The 16840-nt window shown below is 42.8% G+C and overlaps 2 protein-coding genes across 12 annotated transcripts in view; one reads left to right on the top strand and one right to left on the bottom strand.

Moving 5' to 3' along the window:
• The window catches only part of HTR3B (5-hydroxytryptamine receptor 3B), a 49960-nt gene extending 37400 nt beyond the window's left edge, over positions 1-12560 (bottom strand). For 4 of the 6 annotated variants that reach the window (XM_035722797.1, XM_027579087.2, XM_035722796.1 and 1 more), the window contains exons 1-2: positions 12408-12559; positions 7124-7244 (exon numbers count right to left, since the gene is read on the bottom strand). The gene's annotated coding sequence lies outside the window, so the exon portion shown is untranslated. Of the gene's footprint in view, positions 1-7123; positions 7245-11190; positions 11252-12407 lie in introns of all 6 variants that reach the window. The other 2 variants (XM_027579089.2, XM_027579088.2) reach the window with 2 other exon arrangements.
• A 102-nt stretch (positions 12561-12662) lies between these two features.
• Positions 12663-16840, top strand: part of USP28 (ubiquitin specific peptidase 28) — a 60666-nt gene continuing 56488 nt past the window's right edge. For 3 of the 6 annotated variants that reach the window (XM_027579082.2, XM_027579076.2, XM_027579075.2), the window contains exon 1: positions 13571-13725. In XM_027579082.2, coding sequence (XP_027434883.1) covers positions 13669-13725 — 57 coding nt within the window. In that variant the 5' untranslated portion in view covers positions 13571-13668. Of the gene's footprint in view, positions 12796-13569; positions 13726-16840 lie in introns of those variants that run through there. The other 3 variants (XM_027579078.2, XM_027579081.2, XM_027579077.2) reach the window with 2 other exon arrangements.

Here is a 16840-nt window from a genome sequence, read left to right as displayed (position 1 = left end):
GTCTGCCACACTTAGAAATCAGCAAACGCTACCAATCAGGAGGGCTCCTCCCACCAGCTGGCTGCTGAACATCTGCTAGTGTGCCGTGGCCCCACTGCCTGAACCTCCGGGGCCTCATGGAGACCTCCTATATGATAGCATTTTTTCAAGTATATTATGACTTTTTTTTTTTTAATTAGACTATTTGTTTACTTCCCTATTTCTTCCAGAATCCTGTGAATTCCCTGAGGGTAGAGCACTGTGCCTTATTCATCTCTGTATCTCCAGCACAGAGCTTGGCACCTACTTAGTACTCACTAAACATGTGAGAAGGATGGAGCAAAGAGAGGGAGGGAAGAATTGACAAGTGGGCAGAAAAGAAGCTTGGTTTATGCAAGAAAGAGGACGCCAAAAAGGACGAGCTTTTTCACAACCATACCCAACCCAATATGCTGTTCTTCCACCACCAACTCACACAGGATGGGTGGGATCTTCAGAGCGAGACTGCTTTTATTTGGTTTGCTCCAGAACCAGCCCGCCAGCAGTGCAAAGGATAAATGTGGGACACAGACACAGGTAGTTCATGCCTCTCTGATTCTCTCAGAGGCTGACTCAAATTCAGGGGTCTCACAGTTACCTGGAGTGAGATGTGCCCCCAAAACCAGAGGAACATGGAATCACAGGTTTGCTGCTTCTTTTCATGCCTCTGACTACATTAGCTCCAGGACACGGCTTCAACTGCAATGGAAGGCAGGTAGTCTGACTCAGTGGTCCGTGCTGTCCAGGCCTTCTGCACAGGTGATGGGCCTTGAAGTCTTGCTGTGCCAGCTCTGGGAATCTTCCCTGATCTGTGGCTCAATGCAGGACACAGGACCTCTCCATGTAGGCCCATTTAGAACTCTTCTGTGGAGGGGCGCCTGGGTGGCTCAGTCGTTAAGCATCTGCCTTTGGCTCAGGTCATGATCCCAGGGTCCTGGGATCAAGCCCCGCATCAGGCTCCCTGCTCGGCGGGAAGCCTGCTTCTCCCTCTCCCACTCCGCCTGCTTCTCCCTCTCCCACTCCGCCTGCTTGTGTTCCCTCTCTCGCTGTGTCTCTCTCTGTGAAATAAATAAATAAAATCTTAAAAGAAGAAAAACAAAACAGAACAACTCTTCTGTGGAGAGGCCACGGTCAACCACAGCAGGTGGAAGATATTCTGGTTCGGGTCTAAATTTCTGGATATTTCCAACCCTGCTATGGACTTAAGATGGGGCAAGGGCTTTGATCTGTTAGAGCTTGCTTTATTTATCCATTCATCTGCTCACTATGTGGGGAATTGTGGCTGACACTGGGTAATATAAGAAAGTTCAAGGAACTTGGAACAGAGGTGATAGATAAGACCCATTTAGAATGCAATGAGATGAACACGAGCTAGCCGGTGAGTGAACAGGGGACAATGGAAGCAAAAACAAGAGGCAGACTTGGGTCGGGTGAGGAGAGGTTTTTCACAAATGGCTTTTGTGTTGGGAAAAGACAGTCAATTAGGTGAGGGCAGGGAGAGCGGAGCTCTTAGCAGAAGGAACAGGGTATGAAAGGGCTGGATGGTACCTTCCTTTGTAAAACTGGGGAGCAGACAGGACCCAGGTTTCTACCTGAATCTGTTGTTTTCTGACTTGCAATTCTAATTGCCCAAATAAATGCCTGTTGCTTTAAAAAATAAATAAAATAAAGTAAAATCAAATAAAATTAGGGAGACAATAATTGTAGACTCATGAGTGGATTAACAAACTCATGTTGCAAAGTGTTGAGGGGGGGAATAAAACAGAAAAGGGAAATATTGTATAAGTCTGTATAAGTGCCATTATTATAAAGCAGTCTCCAAATGGCCTGTAGCAATTATTCTAAAATGCACAACAGCTGTATTTGTCCCCCTTCTGCCATTGCTGAAATTTACACTGTCATTGCTCCAGGCGGAAGGCTTGGCACTAATAATAGGCTGGCTGACTATGGCTGGAGTGTGACAGACCTCTAGTTAGAGCCCTTGAAGACTGAGAGAGAAGAGGGGGACAATGAAAAGCACAGTGGAAACCAAAGTAGATGTAGTCAGAGCGCCGCCTTGTGGCAGTCACTGCACCCACAGCCCTGGAGAACTCCAGCCAACTCCAGTGTGTTTTACTCCACTGTGCACGGACTTCAGAGTCATGCCACGCCTCTATTCACTAGTCTCCCTTCTTTGCTCTAAACATTCCTCTTCAGGTTCCCCAACACCACCCTGTCTAATCTATTTCTACTCTGCTTGCAACTGTCAGCAAATTCCTCCCTGCTTGTTTCTTTACTCTTGCTTCTCCAAACTCTTGGTCCCTAGGAACACCCGAGGTTCCCAGGGACTCAGTGACTCTTTAAGGGGTAGCTTCCCTACTTTCTTCCTAAGAGTGGAAATAAATAAAGCCTTGGTCCTTCCCTTCTGAAAAGTTATAAACAGTATTACTAAAAACCATATAGAATTTTAATGTTAGAAAGTTCCGCCTTTTCTAGAATGTCCTAAAGGTAGAACCATACAGTATGTAGCCTTTTCAGAACCAGACCTATGAATGCAGAGAACAAATGGATGGGTGCCAGACGGGTGGGGGGTGGAGGGTTGGGCAGAACAGGTGACGGGGAGTGGGAGGTACAGGCTTCCGGTTATGGAATGACTAAGTGACTGTATAAGGAATATAGCTAATGATGTTGTAATACTGAGGTATGGGGACAGATGGTAGCCACATTTGTGGTGAACGTAGCATAATGTATAAATTTCTTTGCATCATTATGTTGTACATGTGAAGCTAATGTAACATTGTGTGTCAACTACACTCAAATAAAAAAATAAAATAAAACCATACATTTCCTCTAAGCACTGGGTTAGTGGCATTGCACAAATTTTGATATGTTGTATATTCGTTACTTTTCTGTTTTTTTTTTAAGATTTTATGTATTTATTTGTCAGAGAGAGAGAACAAGCAGGGAGAGCGACAGGCAGAGGGAGAAGCAGGTTCCCCGCTGAGCAAGGAGCCCGATGCGGAACTCGATCCCAGGACCCTGGGTCATGACCTGAGCTGAAGGCAGACGCTTAACCGACTGAGCCACTCGAGTGCCCCATCATTACTTTTCTGCTCTAAATATTTTCTAATTTCTCTTGTGATTTTCTTGCCCCATAGATTATTTAGAAGTTGTTTATTTTAAAATTTGGGATGTTTTTATAGATACTGTATAGATCTTCCTCGACTTATGATGGGGTTATATCATAAGTTGAAAATACAATTAAGTGGAAAATGCTTGTAATACACCTAACCTCCCAAACATCATAGCTTCACCTAGCTGACTTTAGATGTGCTCAGAACACTTATATTAGCCTACGGTAGGAGAGAATCATCTAACACAAAGCCTGGTTTATAATAAAGTGTTTAATATCTCATACAATTTATTGAATACTATACTGAAAGTGAAAGCCAGAATGGTCGTATGGGTACAAAGTGATTATAAGTGGATCAGTTGTTGACCCTTGAGATCTGTTGGGAGCTGGGGCTTACTCCTGCTGCCCAGCATCATGAGAGAGAATCATATTGCCATAGCACTCGCCCAGGAAAAGATCAAAATTCAAAGTATAGTTTCTAATGAATGTGTATCATTTTCACACCATCATAAGGTTGAAAAATCATAAGTGGAATCATCAAAAGTTGGGGACCATATGCATTTTTCTTGATTTTTAATTTGATTTTGTTATGGTCAAGGCACATATTCTATGATTTTGATAATTTTATTTTGAGTGAGAGGTGTTTTATGGGTTGGCATATGATTCATTGCAAAAGCACCACGTATACTTGAAAGGAATGTGTATTCTGCTATTGTTAGTTGTAACATTCTGTATCAATTAGATCAAGGTGGTCGATAGTGTTGTTCAGATTATATTTTCATTGTTTTTTTCTGCCCCTTGATGGACCACTTCCTGTGGGATGTTAAAATCTCCTACTACTATTGTGGAATTGTCTGTTTCTTCTTTTTTATTCTTTCAATTTTTGCTTCATGTATTTTTGAAGCTCTGTTATTAGGCAAATACGCACTTATGATTATTATGTCTTCTTGATGAATCAATGCTTTTGCCGTTATAAAATGACCTTCTTTGTTTCTGATAGTACTCTTTTTCACGGGTCTATTTTGTCTGATACTAATACCACTGGATACCACTCCAGCCTTTCTGTGTTAACTGCTTACACGGTGTCTTTGTTTGGACTGCAATAACAGAATACCATAGACTGGGTGGCTTATAAACAACAGAAACTTATTTCTCACAGTTCTAGAGGCTGGAAGTCTAAGATCGGGGTGCCGGCACAGTCAAGTTCTGGTGAGGGATCTCTTCTGGGTTGCAGACTGCCGACTTTTTTTATCCTCACATAATGGAAAGAGGACTAGGAAGCCCTCTGGGGTCTTTTATAGGGCACTAATTCCATCAGGAGGGCTCCACCCTCATGACCTAATCACCCCCAGAAGGTCTCACCTCCTAATACCATCACATTGGGAGGTTAAGATTTCAATATATGAGTTTGGGAGGGACAGAAACATTCAGTCCACGGCACATGGTATATCTTCTCCTTCAGCCTACATGTGTCTTTATATTTAAAGTGCATCTCTTGCATATAGCATACCTGGGTCTTCCTTTTAATTCTGTTTTGTTAATTTCTGCTTTTTAATTGGAATATTTGACCCACTAATATTTAAAGTAGTTAGTTATTGATACAGTTGGATTTAAATCTCCCATTTTATTGTTTGTTTTCTATATTCTCCTGTTTTTTTATTCCTCCTTTTCTGCCTTTTTTTTTTTTAAAGATTTATTTATTTATATGAAGCAGAGAGAAGACATCACAAGTAGGTAGAGTAGCAGGCAGAAGCAGGCTCCCGCCAAGCAGGGAGCCGGATGTGGGGCTTGATTCTAGGACACTGGGATCATGACCTGAGCTGAAGGCAGACAATTAATGACTGAGCCACCCAGGCGCCCCTCTGCCTACTTTTGGATTTTTTGGTTTTTAATATCCAAGATTACCTATTAGCATTTTAGCCATACTTTTTGCACAATTTACTTAGTGGTGACACTAGGAATTAAAATAAACATTCTTAACTCCTCACAGTCTACTTTTAGAGTTACTACTGTACTCTCCCATAAAATGTAGTAATTCTGCAATCATTTGGTTCCATTTATTAGCCCTGTCATTATTTATGCTTGTTGTCAGATGCATTACATCTAAACAGACACACACCGTAAGACAATGTTACAGTTTTCCCCTTACACAATGTGTACCCTACTATGAAGCCAATTCAATGACTTTATAATTTCAGATACTGCTTACTTTTGAAATTTTTTCATTTTGCTCTTGTTTATATTTTATAACTATCTGTTGAGGCTTTACTGTTTTTTTCATTTATTACGAGTATGTTTTCCTTTACTCCACAGAGTATAGTTATCACAGATGCTTTAATGTTCTTGTCTGATTAATTCTAACATCTTGATCTGGTCTCTGTCTCTTCCCTTGATAATGGGTCATATTTTCCTGGTTCTTTATCTATCAAAGTAATTTTGGATTATATCCTGCATATTATATTTTACTGAGATTCTGAATTCTGTTATGTCTAAAGGGTAGAGAGGGTGTGTGTGTGTGTGTGTGTGTGTGTGTGTGTGTGTGTGTAAAATCTTCCTCCAATGAATGTTGATGTTTTTGTGCTTTAGAAGTGAATTAATTTGATGAGACTCAAACTGCAAACGGTCTCTTTTGGATGTAGGCAACCGCGCAGAGCTCATCTGATTTCTTTTGTCCTTTTTGAGGTGCTTTGTGTCTATAGTAGAAGGGTCAGCCAGAGACTGGGGTAGAATCTGCACAAAAACCTAGGGATGCTTTTCTCTACCTCTCTCCTTTTCAAATTCCCTCCTTGCTTTTGGGTGAGCGTATTTGTCCTAGCCTCTAGTCTGTGGTTTCTCAGGCCAGAAGCCTGCTCGGTTTTCTATCAGCACTTCCACCACCTCCTGTCATGCTGTGACTATGGCCTGTTGCCTGAGTAAAGCTGCAAAACTGAGGCACACACCCCTTGTCAGACCTCTCTTCTGTGTTCTCTCTTTTTTTTTTAAGATTTATTTACTTTAGAAAAAGAGAGAGCGTGCGAGCGTTGCAGGGGGAGGGGCAAAGGGAAAGGAAGAGAGAGAGAGACTCTTCAGCAGACTCCCTTCGGAGTGCAGAGCCCAACACGGGGCTTGATTTCAAGACACTGAGGTCATGACCTGAGCTGAAATCAAGAGTCGGACACTCAACCAACTGAGCCACCCAGGGGCCCTTAATGTTTTATTTTTTTAAGTAGGCTCCACACCCAGCATGGAGCCCAATGTGAGGCCCGAACCTAGGACCCCAAGATCAAGACTGAGATTAAATCAAGAGTCAGACGCTTAACTGACTGAGCCACCCAGGTGCCCCCAGATTTTTCGTTTTTATGATAACCAACACAGAGATTCCTAACTAATGTATGTACATGGGTGGAAAAGCCAAAAGTTATGTCATAGCTTTTCTAGTATGGTTAAATACTGAGAATGAATTCCTAGCCAAGAAAAGAAACAAAAATATCACTTCTGGTAACTTTGGTTTCAAGAAGCCTCACCCCAGGAATCTTTAGAATCTGTTCTGAACACCTAGGCTTACTTGGTAATGTCACAGAGTGATAGAAAAGGGGCTCTTTATCCTATCCAGTTTGAGCAATGCAGATTTAGTTTTTGTAAAAATCAAAACCTATTTAAGTGTCACTTCATAATGTTGAAAATATTTGCATCGTGTTCTCACAATGAGCTTATAACCAGATCATGGACCTACTCACCATGATCAAGTCAGTGTTGGTTTTGCCATTGTCCCATTCTCTTTGTCTTGCCAATGAAATGATGAGATTTAACACACAACAACAATTATTGGGATCACTTCTTATCTTTTCATGAGGTAGGAATAAAAGTTGGGAATCCTCTACTTCAAATAACACGACTAATAATTTTAAGCTAAGTACTTTTCTAAATCTTTTTTACTCCTTGGTACTAGAGCACTCTGTTTTGCATGGACAGACCAACTCTCTGAATAGCCTGCTCGGGGAACGCAACACTTACCTGTACTCCTTAAAGCAACTGACAGCCCCTCTATAGGGTTGTAGTTCCTCACAAAAATGGCTGAAGAGTCCAGATGATCTATTCAGCACCCTGTTCCTTTGGTTTTAAGTTTCTTGTTACTCTGGAGAAGTAGAGGAGACAATAAATAACTACAACAAACAACTGTTTCAGAATTTTAAAGTTCTTACCTTCAACATCCCAGGTCCGAAACTCTAAACTCTTTTCTCCCAAGGGGATGGAAAACCCCCATTCAACTTCTGCCCCTCTGGCAGAGACCATCAAAGATTTTCCCTCCTTTTAACTCTACATTGTCTCCAGCTCTCCAGGGATGGCTCTCAGGCACCTGTAGGCCTTAAAGGCCATAGAAGTTGGCTTACAAAACTAAAAAAGCTACAGTCCCTTAAGGGCATGGGACTCAAGGCAGTGATCCCAGGCACTTTCAGTGGGGTGCCCTCTATTCCCCCTGGCTGAGTTCTTGAAACAGATTAACCGATTCTTGTTAATGAGGCATACTTATCAGACTTGGCTGGAGATTTGCATTTTAGCTATACCTCAAAGACTTTGGGATGTACTATGGTGGGATTCTCTAGGAATTGCTTACACTCAAGATAAACTCCGCAAGTAAAATGACCATACAATTTATCATCCAAACCTAGAAGTTTGAGAAAGGGGAAGCTACTAATAATCAATGCTGGGAAAACAGGGGTAAACTGTAACTCCCCCAGGCAAACTGGGACCTGTGTTACTCCACCTATAACTAGTCTTGGATAGAGCGCCAAGGCTTCCATTGTCTCACTCAGCTTCCTCTGTCTTTGTCAACTCTGTTCAAATGGCACCTCCTCTGAGAAATCTTTACGGGCTGTTTCTTCTAGGTATTCATCCTGAATCTTATTTTTTTACCTTGGCCTATAGAAAGAAAGCTACTGCTTAGCTTAGAATCATGGCTCTGTCTTTATTAGTGGAAAAATCTTGGGCAAAGTATTTAACCTTTCTCTAGTGGTTTCCTCATTTGTAAACGAGGTATTAATAATAGTAGCACTTACTTCATAGGGTATTGTGAGGATGAGTTCATAAATGCAAAGATCTCAGAACACCACCTAGCCTATAAATGCTCAGTAAAGTTATTACTTCCTCTAAAAATGTTGTCTTTTCTTCCAGAGTCAAGTATCAGATCAGTAAAAACATTTGCATTTCTGAAGGCAAGTTTGTATTAGCTACTCTTGCCTCATCAATTTTTTCAAATTCTGATATTTTGAGAACGATTTTTCGCTTCAGTGGTGTCCTGAGTGAAAAATTAAGTCACCTTAAGTTCCAATTTATGCTCCAGTACTTGCTGCATTATACAAGTTTCTATTTGCTTTTCCTGGGTAGCTTTCTGGCTTTTATCTTAAAGCATATTCCTGGTTTCTGTAGGAGGCCCCAACTTTGACACAGAAGTCTTTCCCCAAATCTAGAAGCTAAAAGGGAAAATGTTTTATAAAATGACTTTCTAACTCATTGGGCATCACCTAAAATCTGGATTTGGGGCACACTTTGCATAAAATGAAATGGTAATATTTTTCATTTATCCTGAAGATAGTCAAATTATAATTTCTACTTTTTAGGACAGAATGTTAAATCTCTGCCGCATGCATCACCCAGCATAAAAGAGTAATCTTTGTAAACTACGGAGACTTGTGTTTTTCTGTATTTTTGGAGGGCACAGAAACATTATTAGAGAGTGAAGATTGTATGCTTTTGATCTTAATTTTAGAATAATGTTCTTTCGATGTTTTATTAAGTAGTTAATAAAATGTATGTAAAATGATGTGATGAACCCTTATATATCTACCATTTGATTTATGAAAATAGAGCATTACCAATATCTGTAAATTCCCCTATATGTCCCTTCTCCTCCCCTCCCTTCCCCTTCCTTTCCCTCAGAGCTTCTAATCCAGATTTTGTGTTTATAACATTCAGGCTCTTATTAGTAGTTTAACCATGTGTTTATCTTCCTAGACAATATATTATTTGACAATTTTTATAATTTGTACAAATGGAATCATCTTGTATGCCATCTTCTGTGATTTGTTGTTTACCCTACAACACTATGTTCCTGAGATTCATCCATGATATTGCACGGCTATAATTCATTCATTTTAACTGCTGTATACATTTCCATTGAATTGATGACACAAAAAATTAATTTTACTGTTGATATATTTAGGTTGATCCCCATTTCATCTGCTATTAAAAGTGTTACGAACATTTCTGTATGTATGTCCTGGTAACAATGTTTAAGAATTTTTCTAGGATATTACTTAGGGAGTGCTGGCTGTGAGGCATGCACAACTTCAAATTTTAGTACTTGATGTCAAACTGTTTTCCAAAGTGGTTGTGCTAATTTACACTACCAAACAGTGTATAGGTGTTCTCCCGTTGCTCCATGTTCTTGCCAACACTTTTATTGTGGTATCTTAAAATTTTTGTCAATTGTATGCATGACATGGCATCTTTGTGGTTTTCATTCCTGTGTTCCTGATTATCGGTGAGTTTAGAATCTTTTCATATGCTTGGGTTTCCTTATCTGTGAAGTACCTACAGAAGCCTTTGGCTCTTTCTTCGATTGCACTCTTTCGTAAGGGTTTTTCACCTAGTTTAGATCGGTGGTTCTCAACTGGAAGAGAATTTGCTATTTAAGAAACATTCGGCAATGTCTGGAGACATTTTTGATGGTTATGGGTGGGTAGTGGAGAGCTACTGGCATCTAGTAGTGAGAGGCCAGAGATGATGCTAAACATCCTACAATGCGCAGGACAGCCCCCAAAACAAGGAATTATCTGCCCCAGTATGGCACCAGTGCCAAAGTTTGGAAATTTTGTTCTAGATACTAAAATGTTACCAGTTACACATATGTGTTGCAAATATTTTCTCCCAGTTTGTGGATATTTTCATTTTTTTTAATGGTACCTGTTGATAAAGAGAGAATCTTTTTTTTTTTTTTTAAAGATTTTATTTATTTATTTGACAGAGAGAGACACAGCGAGAGAGGGAACACAAGCAGGGGGAGTGGGAGAGGGAGAAGCACGCTTCCCGCGGAGCAGGGAGCCCGATGCGGGGCTCGATCCCAGGACCCTGGGATCATGACCTGAGCTGAAGGCAGACGCTTAATGACTGAGCCACCCAGGTGCCCGGATGAAGAGAAATTCTTAATTTTAACATAATTGAAGTTATCGATCTTTTCTTCTATGGAGTGTACTTTTTGCATCTGATTTAAGAAAGTACCCTTGTCCTCAAAATATATTCTCCAATTGTTTTAAAATTTTTCAATTTTGCTTTTTTACATTCAAGTCTTTAATCCACCTAAAACTGATTTCTATTTATGATGTAAGAGTCCAAAATTAATTTTTTTATATGGAAAACTAGCTGTCTGAGCACCATTTGTTAAAAATCTGTCCTATGCCCAATGGTCTACGATGCTGTCAAAAATCAAGTTTGAAGAAATGGGCTTATTTCTGGTTCTCTATTTTATTATCACCTTTCAATCTGGAGGCTAAAGTTATTTTCACCTTCTTATAAAAGGAAAACTGACTCCCACGAGTTAAAGGTTTTTATGAATTCTGAAGAAAACAGCTTTTAAGAGGGTTTTGTTGTTGTTGTTGTTGTTTCAGTATTTGTTTATATTTTCCAGAGAAACAAAAAGAAGGGGACAGGAGGTTGTTATTTTGAATACCAAGGCCAAATACCTCTAAAATGGAAATGAACTCACTCACTCACTTTAGTGAAAGTTGTTTTGATTCCCCACAAACTACATTTGCCTACAGTATACATTTCAGGAAGGCTAGAAATGCATTTACTTTTCAAGTAGCCAAAGGGAACCTTTTCTGAAACACTTTATTAACACCTATAATTTAACCTTGTATATCATCTAATTCTTTAATCTAGGGGTTATAACAGAAACATCCATATTCTTTCCTAAATAGTGAGAAAGGCCATTTTCCTACTGCTAAGAAGCTGGCCCTTATATAAGGACATTTCTGACTCCATCATTCCTGGAAAGGAATCCATAGCTCAAAGAACAGTCATACCTGTCCATCAGCCTCAGCCTTCAGCTTTCAGATCCAGAAGCTCCAAAGCCAGTGGCAAGCACTAGTTACAGAGTGAGGCAGAGAAGAGAAGTATACATATCCTTCTTTGCCCTTTATTCTTTTCCTAACGCTTTCTCTTCATTGTCATTTATCCCACACAAGCTCCACATAAGTATTCAATAACACTGAAATGGGATCAGTTTACTGTAATACAAACTATATTTTGGGTGTGAGTAAATCAGGAGCAAAAATATAAATTCATTGACTCAGAAAAAGAAACTTAGCATGGGGACAAAAAGTTTCCAGAAAAAGAAAAAAAAATTCAATTTCTTCATCAGGAAAATACTCTGAAAACTATTCCCTTTTTAAATATGTCAATTACTTGCTATTATTCCTTATTAATATTATTTATTTTCCTGAACATTCTTGAAATGATTATCAGCTAATAATGTAATTATTCTGGAGCCTTCATGTATGGGTTTTAAGGAGGAATAAGAAGGGATTTTCTATGGCGACAGCACATGTTCCATGATGTCCACTTTTGATATTTGATCACCATGAAACTTGCCAACTGATGGCCAAGCACTGACGTAGATTGTTCATGAAATACTCTGGTTGGACAGGGTGTTTCTAGCTGATTACCGTGTCCAAGATCAGGTGGTAGTTAAACTCAAGGAGGCTGAGAGGATTTATGAGAGCTAGAGCCCTCAAACTGATTTTATCAAATCTATTAGATCTGGAGTTCTGTTTAGAACCACATAGCAGAAAGAGGCTTAATCAAAATTCAGGCGCCTATATTTATCAAATGGCCTGTATATATCTGTTGCAGAAGTATGGGTATAAGTAGTCTCTGGCGGCCTTTTCAGGAAATTTTCACGAGTTAAGTTACAGGTTTCCACCCCATTTACTCACATTAAATAAGCACTTCCCTGAAATGAATGTGCAAAGACAAACAAGAGTGGCCCGAGACACGGTAAAGACACACAGAAATAGAACTTTCTAGTAATTTAGAAGTATGCAACGCTGTAAATAAGCCAGACTGAGAAATCAACTTGTTTTGCAATGACCCCTGAATTGAGGCCATGAGCACAGCTTTTGACTACTCAAAAAAAAAAAAAAAAAAGGCAAAGACATAAACATAAAAGCCCTGCAACCATCAGACGCACATACAGTCAACCTGTTGAATGTGGAAGATTCTGATCACTCTGCGGGTTTACCTGCCAGGAAAAGGGGCACCTCTGTGTCTCCAGGTAGGAAAGAAGCAGCAGGAGTCATGGCCCAGGCTCCGGAGAGTAGCCACGTCTCCCCCCAGGGGAGCTGCACCCGCGCTGTACCTGTTTCCTCGTGGTACAAGCTGTGCTCACACGCAGACTAGAAAGCCCTGCAGGTGAAACATCACAATCACACGGACAACAATGCCAGGAGCACAGGAAAGGCCACCCTCCATATCAAAGTCACACTCAAGGTGCTGCCAGGGACCCTGGACCAGGAAAATGGTATAACCCTACCCCTAAAAAGGCTCCTCCACACCCGGCCTCCACATACATTGGGGACAAAGGGTGCCAACTGGATTGCCGTGATACATGTGAATAAATGTGAAACACGGTTAGTAGCTAAAATTTCCACCCAATTGTTGAAAATACAATTTCAGATGTGGTGGGGGGCGGTCATCTTAGCTCTTAACACGCCGTCATCGCATCTGGCTCAAACTTAACGAAATAGGACAGAACTGTGCTTGGAACCGGAGAAAACCGAAAATGGGACAACTCGGCAATTGTTGCTCCCCGTGCCCGGGGGTGTTCGGGTACCACGCTGGGCATCCCTGCTTAGAGGGTCCGGCCCGTCTGGTTAGAGACCGCGGCGCGCAGCCTCCGCCTGTCCCTGAAGACGACAGTAGTCCTTCCTGTCCCCGGGCTTCCGAGCGGCTGCGCGGCCAGGTGGGAAACCTTACAGTGCGCGGTCCCCAGACAGGTTCCCAGGTGGAGAGCAGTTTTAGCTCTTCTGTGGGCTGGCTTGAGGCAGCAGCGAGTCCTACAGATGAGTGGGTTTTGAGGGCAGAGCGCCGAGAAACGGACTTGGGGGAGCCGCTTCCGCGCTTCCCAGGACCATTTCCTGGGCGCCAACAGCTCGGAACGCAAACGCCCGGGGGCGGTGCCACTGACCGTTAGCCGTGGGCGGGGCCTGAGGTCACGTGACCCGCGCCGGTTCAGAGCCCGGCGTGGGCGGGAGCACGCAGAGCCCCTCGGCCCTCGGCCGCGCGCCTTGCGTGCGCGCGCAGGCCCGGGCGGGGCGTGTGGGCTGAGCCTCCGGCGCGCTCTGGGGCGGAGGCGGGGCCCGGACGGGGCGGAGGGCGGGGCGGGGCCTCCTCCTCCTCCTCCTCCTTTTTCTCCTCCTCCGCCTCCACCTCCTCCTCCCTCTGCGAGGCTGGGCTGGCGGCGGCGGCGGGAGCCGGATGATCCGCCGAGGGGCGCCTCGGCCATGACTGCGGAGCTGCAACAGGACGACACGGCCGGAGCAGCCGACCGACACGGCTCGGTGGGCCCCGCGGCGGCGAGCGGGGCCGGGGGTGGCTCGGGGTCTCGGGAGGGGAGGGGGCTGCGGGGCGCGGGCCGGAGCGGCGCGGGGCCCTGGCGGGCCTGCGGGGCTGCGGGGCTGCGGGGCGTGGAGCGGGAGGGGGCTGCGGAGGGCGCCGGGGCTGGCTGGGCGGGGGCGAGGGCGGTGGGCCTGGGAGGGGGCTGAGGTCCATGCAAGGCTCGGATCCCGGGCGAGCTGAAGTTCGGGGGGAGTAGGTATTTTGGAGAGCCAGCTATAAAGGGCAGGACGTGGGGTGGTGTGCATCAGGGATCTTTAGGGGGAGCGGTCTTGGGCCCTGACCTGCGTGAGAAACTTCCAAAGAGGGCAGCTTAGGTGGGTTTTGTGGTTTTTAGTTTTAAGTCCCTTTTATGGCAGTACTGTTTTAAAGTGTCTAAAGCAGACCGAACTTACCTGACTTAAAGCCGGGATTGATCAACACCTTGTGAAAGACCAGGGGTCCTGTTTACCACTCCCTACCTTCCCTTACCCCAGCACGCCCGCTCCTTTTTTCTTTTCTTTCTTTCTTTTTTAAATAAACTGCGAGCAGCCTGCCCGGTGCATTCATCAGTAGATTTTTAAGGAGGGAGGAGGAACAGCGCGATGAATAGAAGGTATTCTCATAAGTGCCTTCCTGTTCTATTATCTAAGAAGATTGAAATCAATACAAGGATTTCTGGGCTAAGTTGGTGAGAGTGAAACACTGGTTTGGGAGAAAATCAAAGGGCTGATAATGCCGTGTGTAGAAACTTGGTAAGTGGGCAATTTGAGAATGTCTTCTAATGTTACTTTGGAAAGTTATAACTTAACACCACCTCCTCACCCCTCAACTGCCGTGCTTTTTCGAGACCGAATGGGAGACCCGTGCCAAGTATTCCAATGAGAGTCTGGAAATGAGGAATTTCATAAAAATATTTATCATACAAAGCTGTCAGATACCTCCACGTGGGAAACCTTTTGTGCCTGTTTATTCTTTTCCTGCTCACAGGAGACACGTGGTGTATAGTGAACACATTTCCTTTTTAATCTCCTCCAGGTCCTGGGCTCCAAAATGAAAGTAACATGGATGGTACTTCACGTGCCGCTGATTTCTAATGGAGATGCTGTGGTTAGGTGTTCACAAATACCTATCGGAATCTGAGGCAGGATTTTCTCTGGTTTTATGGTCATTTCTATTTGTTTTTGGGACAGTGACTTCAAAACAGGTGGGAAAAATCCGAGTTTTGAGATAGTTGTGTTGATTTAGAGAAGAGGCTATTTTAAGGGAGAGTAGGTCATATTTAAATTTGTTCGGGGACCATGTGCCTGGTCATCAACAGCATCTTGGTTTACCTCTGCCACAGTTTGAGTAGTGACCACTCTCTCAGCACTCTGAGGGTTTGTATGTGAGGTGTTTGATGAGCACTTGTATGTAAGTCATAGCTATTTTGGGAAAACTTGGAACTCGGTTGGCTGTGGCTGGCTGGAGTACCCTGACTCCTGGCCACCTGCAGAGTGATGACATTCACTGTTCTTCCCAGTGATTCGCCCCATACAGGCAGCCGATAAGCTTGGAATGCTTGATAATGTTTGCCCCTTTTGTTTTTGCTAAGGAAAATGCTTGAAATTAGCAGGCTAGGTTGAAGGAATCTTATCTAGGGAAAGTACGTTTCACATCACAGAGGAAAGATTTTAATAATTTCCTCATCTTGATGAGTTTCATGTTAGAACGGACTCTATTTCAGCCTCTCTGAAGCACTCTGCATTTCCCTTAAAGCGTCTTTAATTGTTCTGGTTGAGAAGAGCTATCCTCCCCTGACACTCAGAAGCTATTTAAAACCTAGAATGCTGCCCTTCCCTTATTGGTCAGTTGTGCACGGGACAGACAGAACCCTTTATAGCCTCCCAAGAATTTTAGTGAGAAAAATGCAGCACCCTTGGAATATGTTCTCAGGATGTCCTAGAGTCTGAAAGAAGGTGCTTTGTGATATCGCTAAACACCCCACACTGCAGACAGATAATTCGAACATCTACAGAGATTTCTTACAGACAGGTTTCTGTGTTTTAATCAGCTCTTGACTTAGATAAAAACCAGCAGCAACATTTACTGTTACTGTAGGATAAACAACTTGAAGTCAGGTTGGTTCTTATAAACCTGTCATCCTTGGCAGCTGCCTGAGGATTCATCACATGTTCCTGACGCTAACTGGAGCCCTATGAGAACCTGCCAGTTTCAGTGAAAATTTAACGTCCTTTTTGCTTTCTCTTGATTTATTGGCTTTTCATTCGCGTTTATCTTGTCTCGTTAGTTGTGATTTTTGGAACATCAGCCAGTCAGTGCTTGGTTGGCTCTCACAACTTTAATGCCTCTTCAGCTGCAAACAGTTTCTGCTCACACAATGAGTACAATATTTGTAAAAAGCACTGACAAGTAACGCCTCTCCAGGCAAGATCTTTCCATGTGTTATATTTCATCGAAGAAATGTAAGCAGGAGCCAAGTGAAGCAGATGTTTTTTAAGGAAAATAATGATGCTGGTAATAGTAGGAGCTAACGTTAATTGAGCATGGAGTATATGCCAGACCCTGTGCTCAGAACGTAACCCGTGTTATCTCAGGACTTACAACAACTCCATGAAGTTTTCATATAGGAAGGCTTATATTTGCTAAACAATTTGCCCAAGATGACCCACCTAGTAAATGGTACAGCTAGGATTGAACCCAAGCTATTCCGAGTCTAAGAGCCCAAGATAGCCTTGATCCTACTTCTTAGTCAGTGGACCCATTGTCTTAGGTCAGAAACTTTCTTTGACCCTCCAGAACTCTCCTGATGTTTTAAACTCCGTCCTCCCTGCATTCTTTCTAAATACATAGTTTCTTTTCTCCTTGGCTGAGCCTGCTGCGATCAAGAGATGGGGTGGTTTTTGTTTTTGTAAGGAGATGTCTTATGTTTTTTCCTTTTGTTTTTCCTCTTAATTATCTCTTCTCTCGGTGTAAGAGGCACCACCCTTCCCTTCTTCCTTTATTTCTTAGAGATGACTCTAGATCCGTGGTATCTGGAGAGCTTTTGGATTGTGATTGCTGGAGGAGGATGTACTGGCC

Source organism: Zalophus californianus, chromosome 11 (assembly GCF_009762305.2).
Source record: "Zalophus californianus isolate mZalCal1 chromosome 11, mZalCal1.pri.v2, whole genome shotgun sequence".
NCBI lineage: Eukaryota > Metazoa > Chordata > Mammalia > Carnivora > Otariidae > Zalophus > Zalophus californianus.
This window is presented reverse-complemented; position numbering and strand designations above follow the sequence as displayed.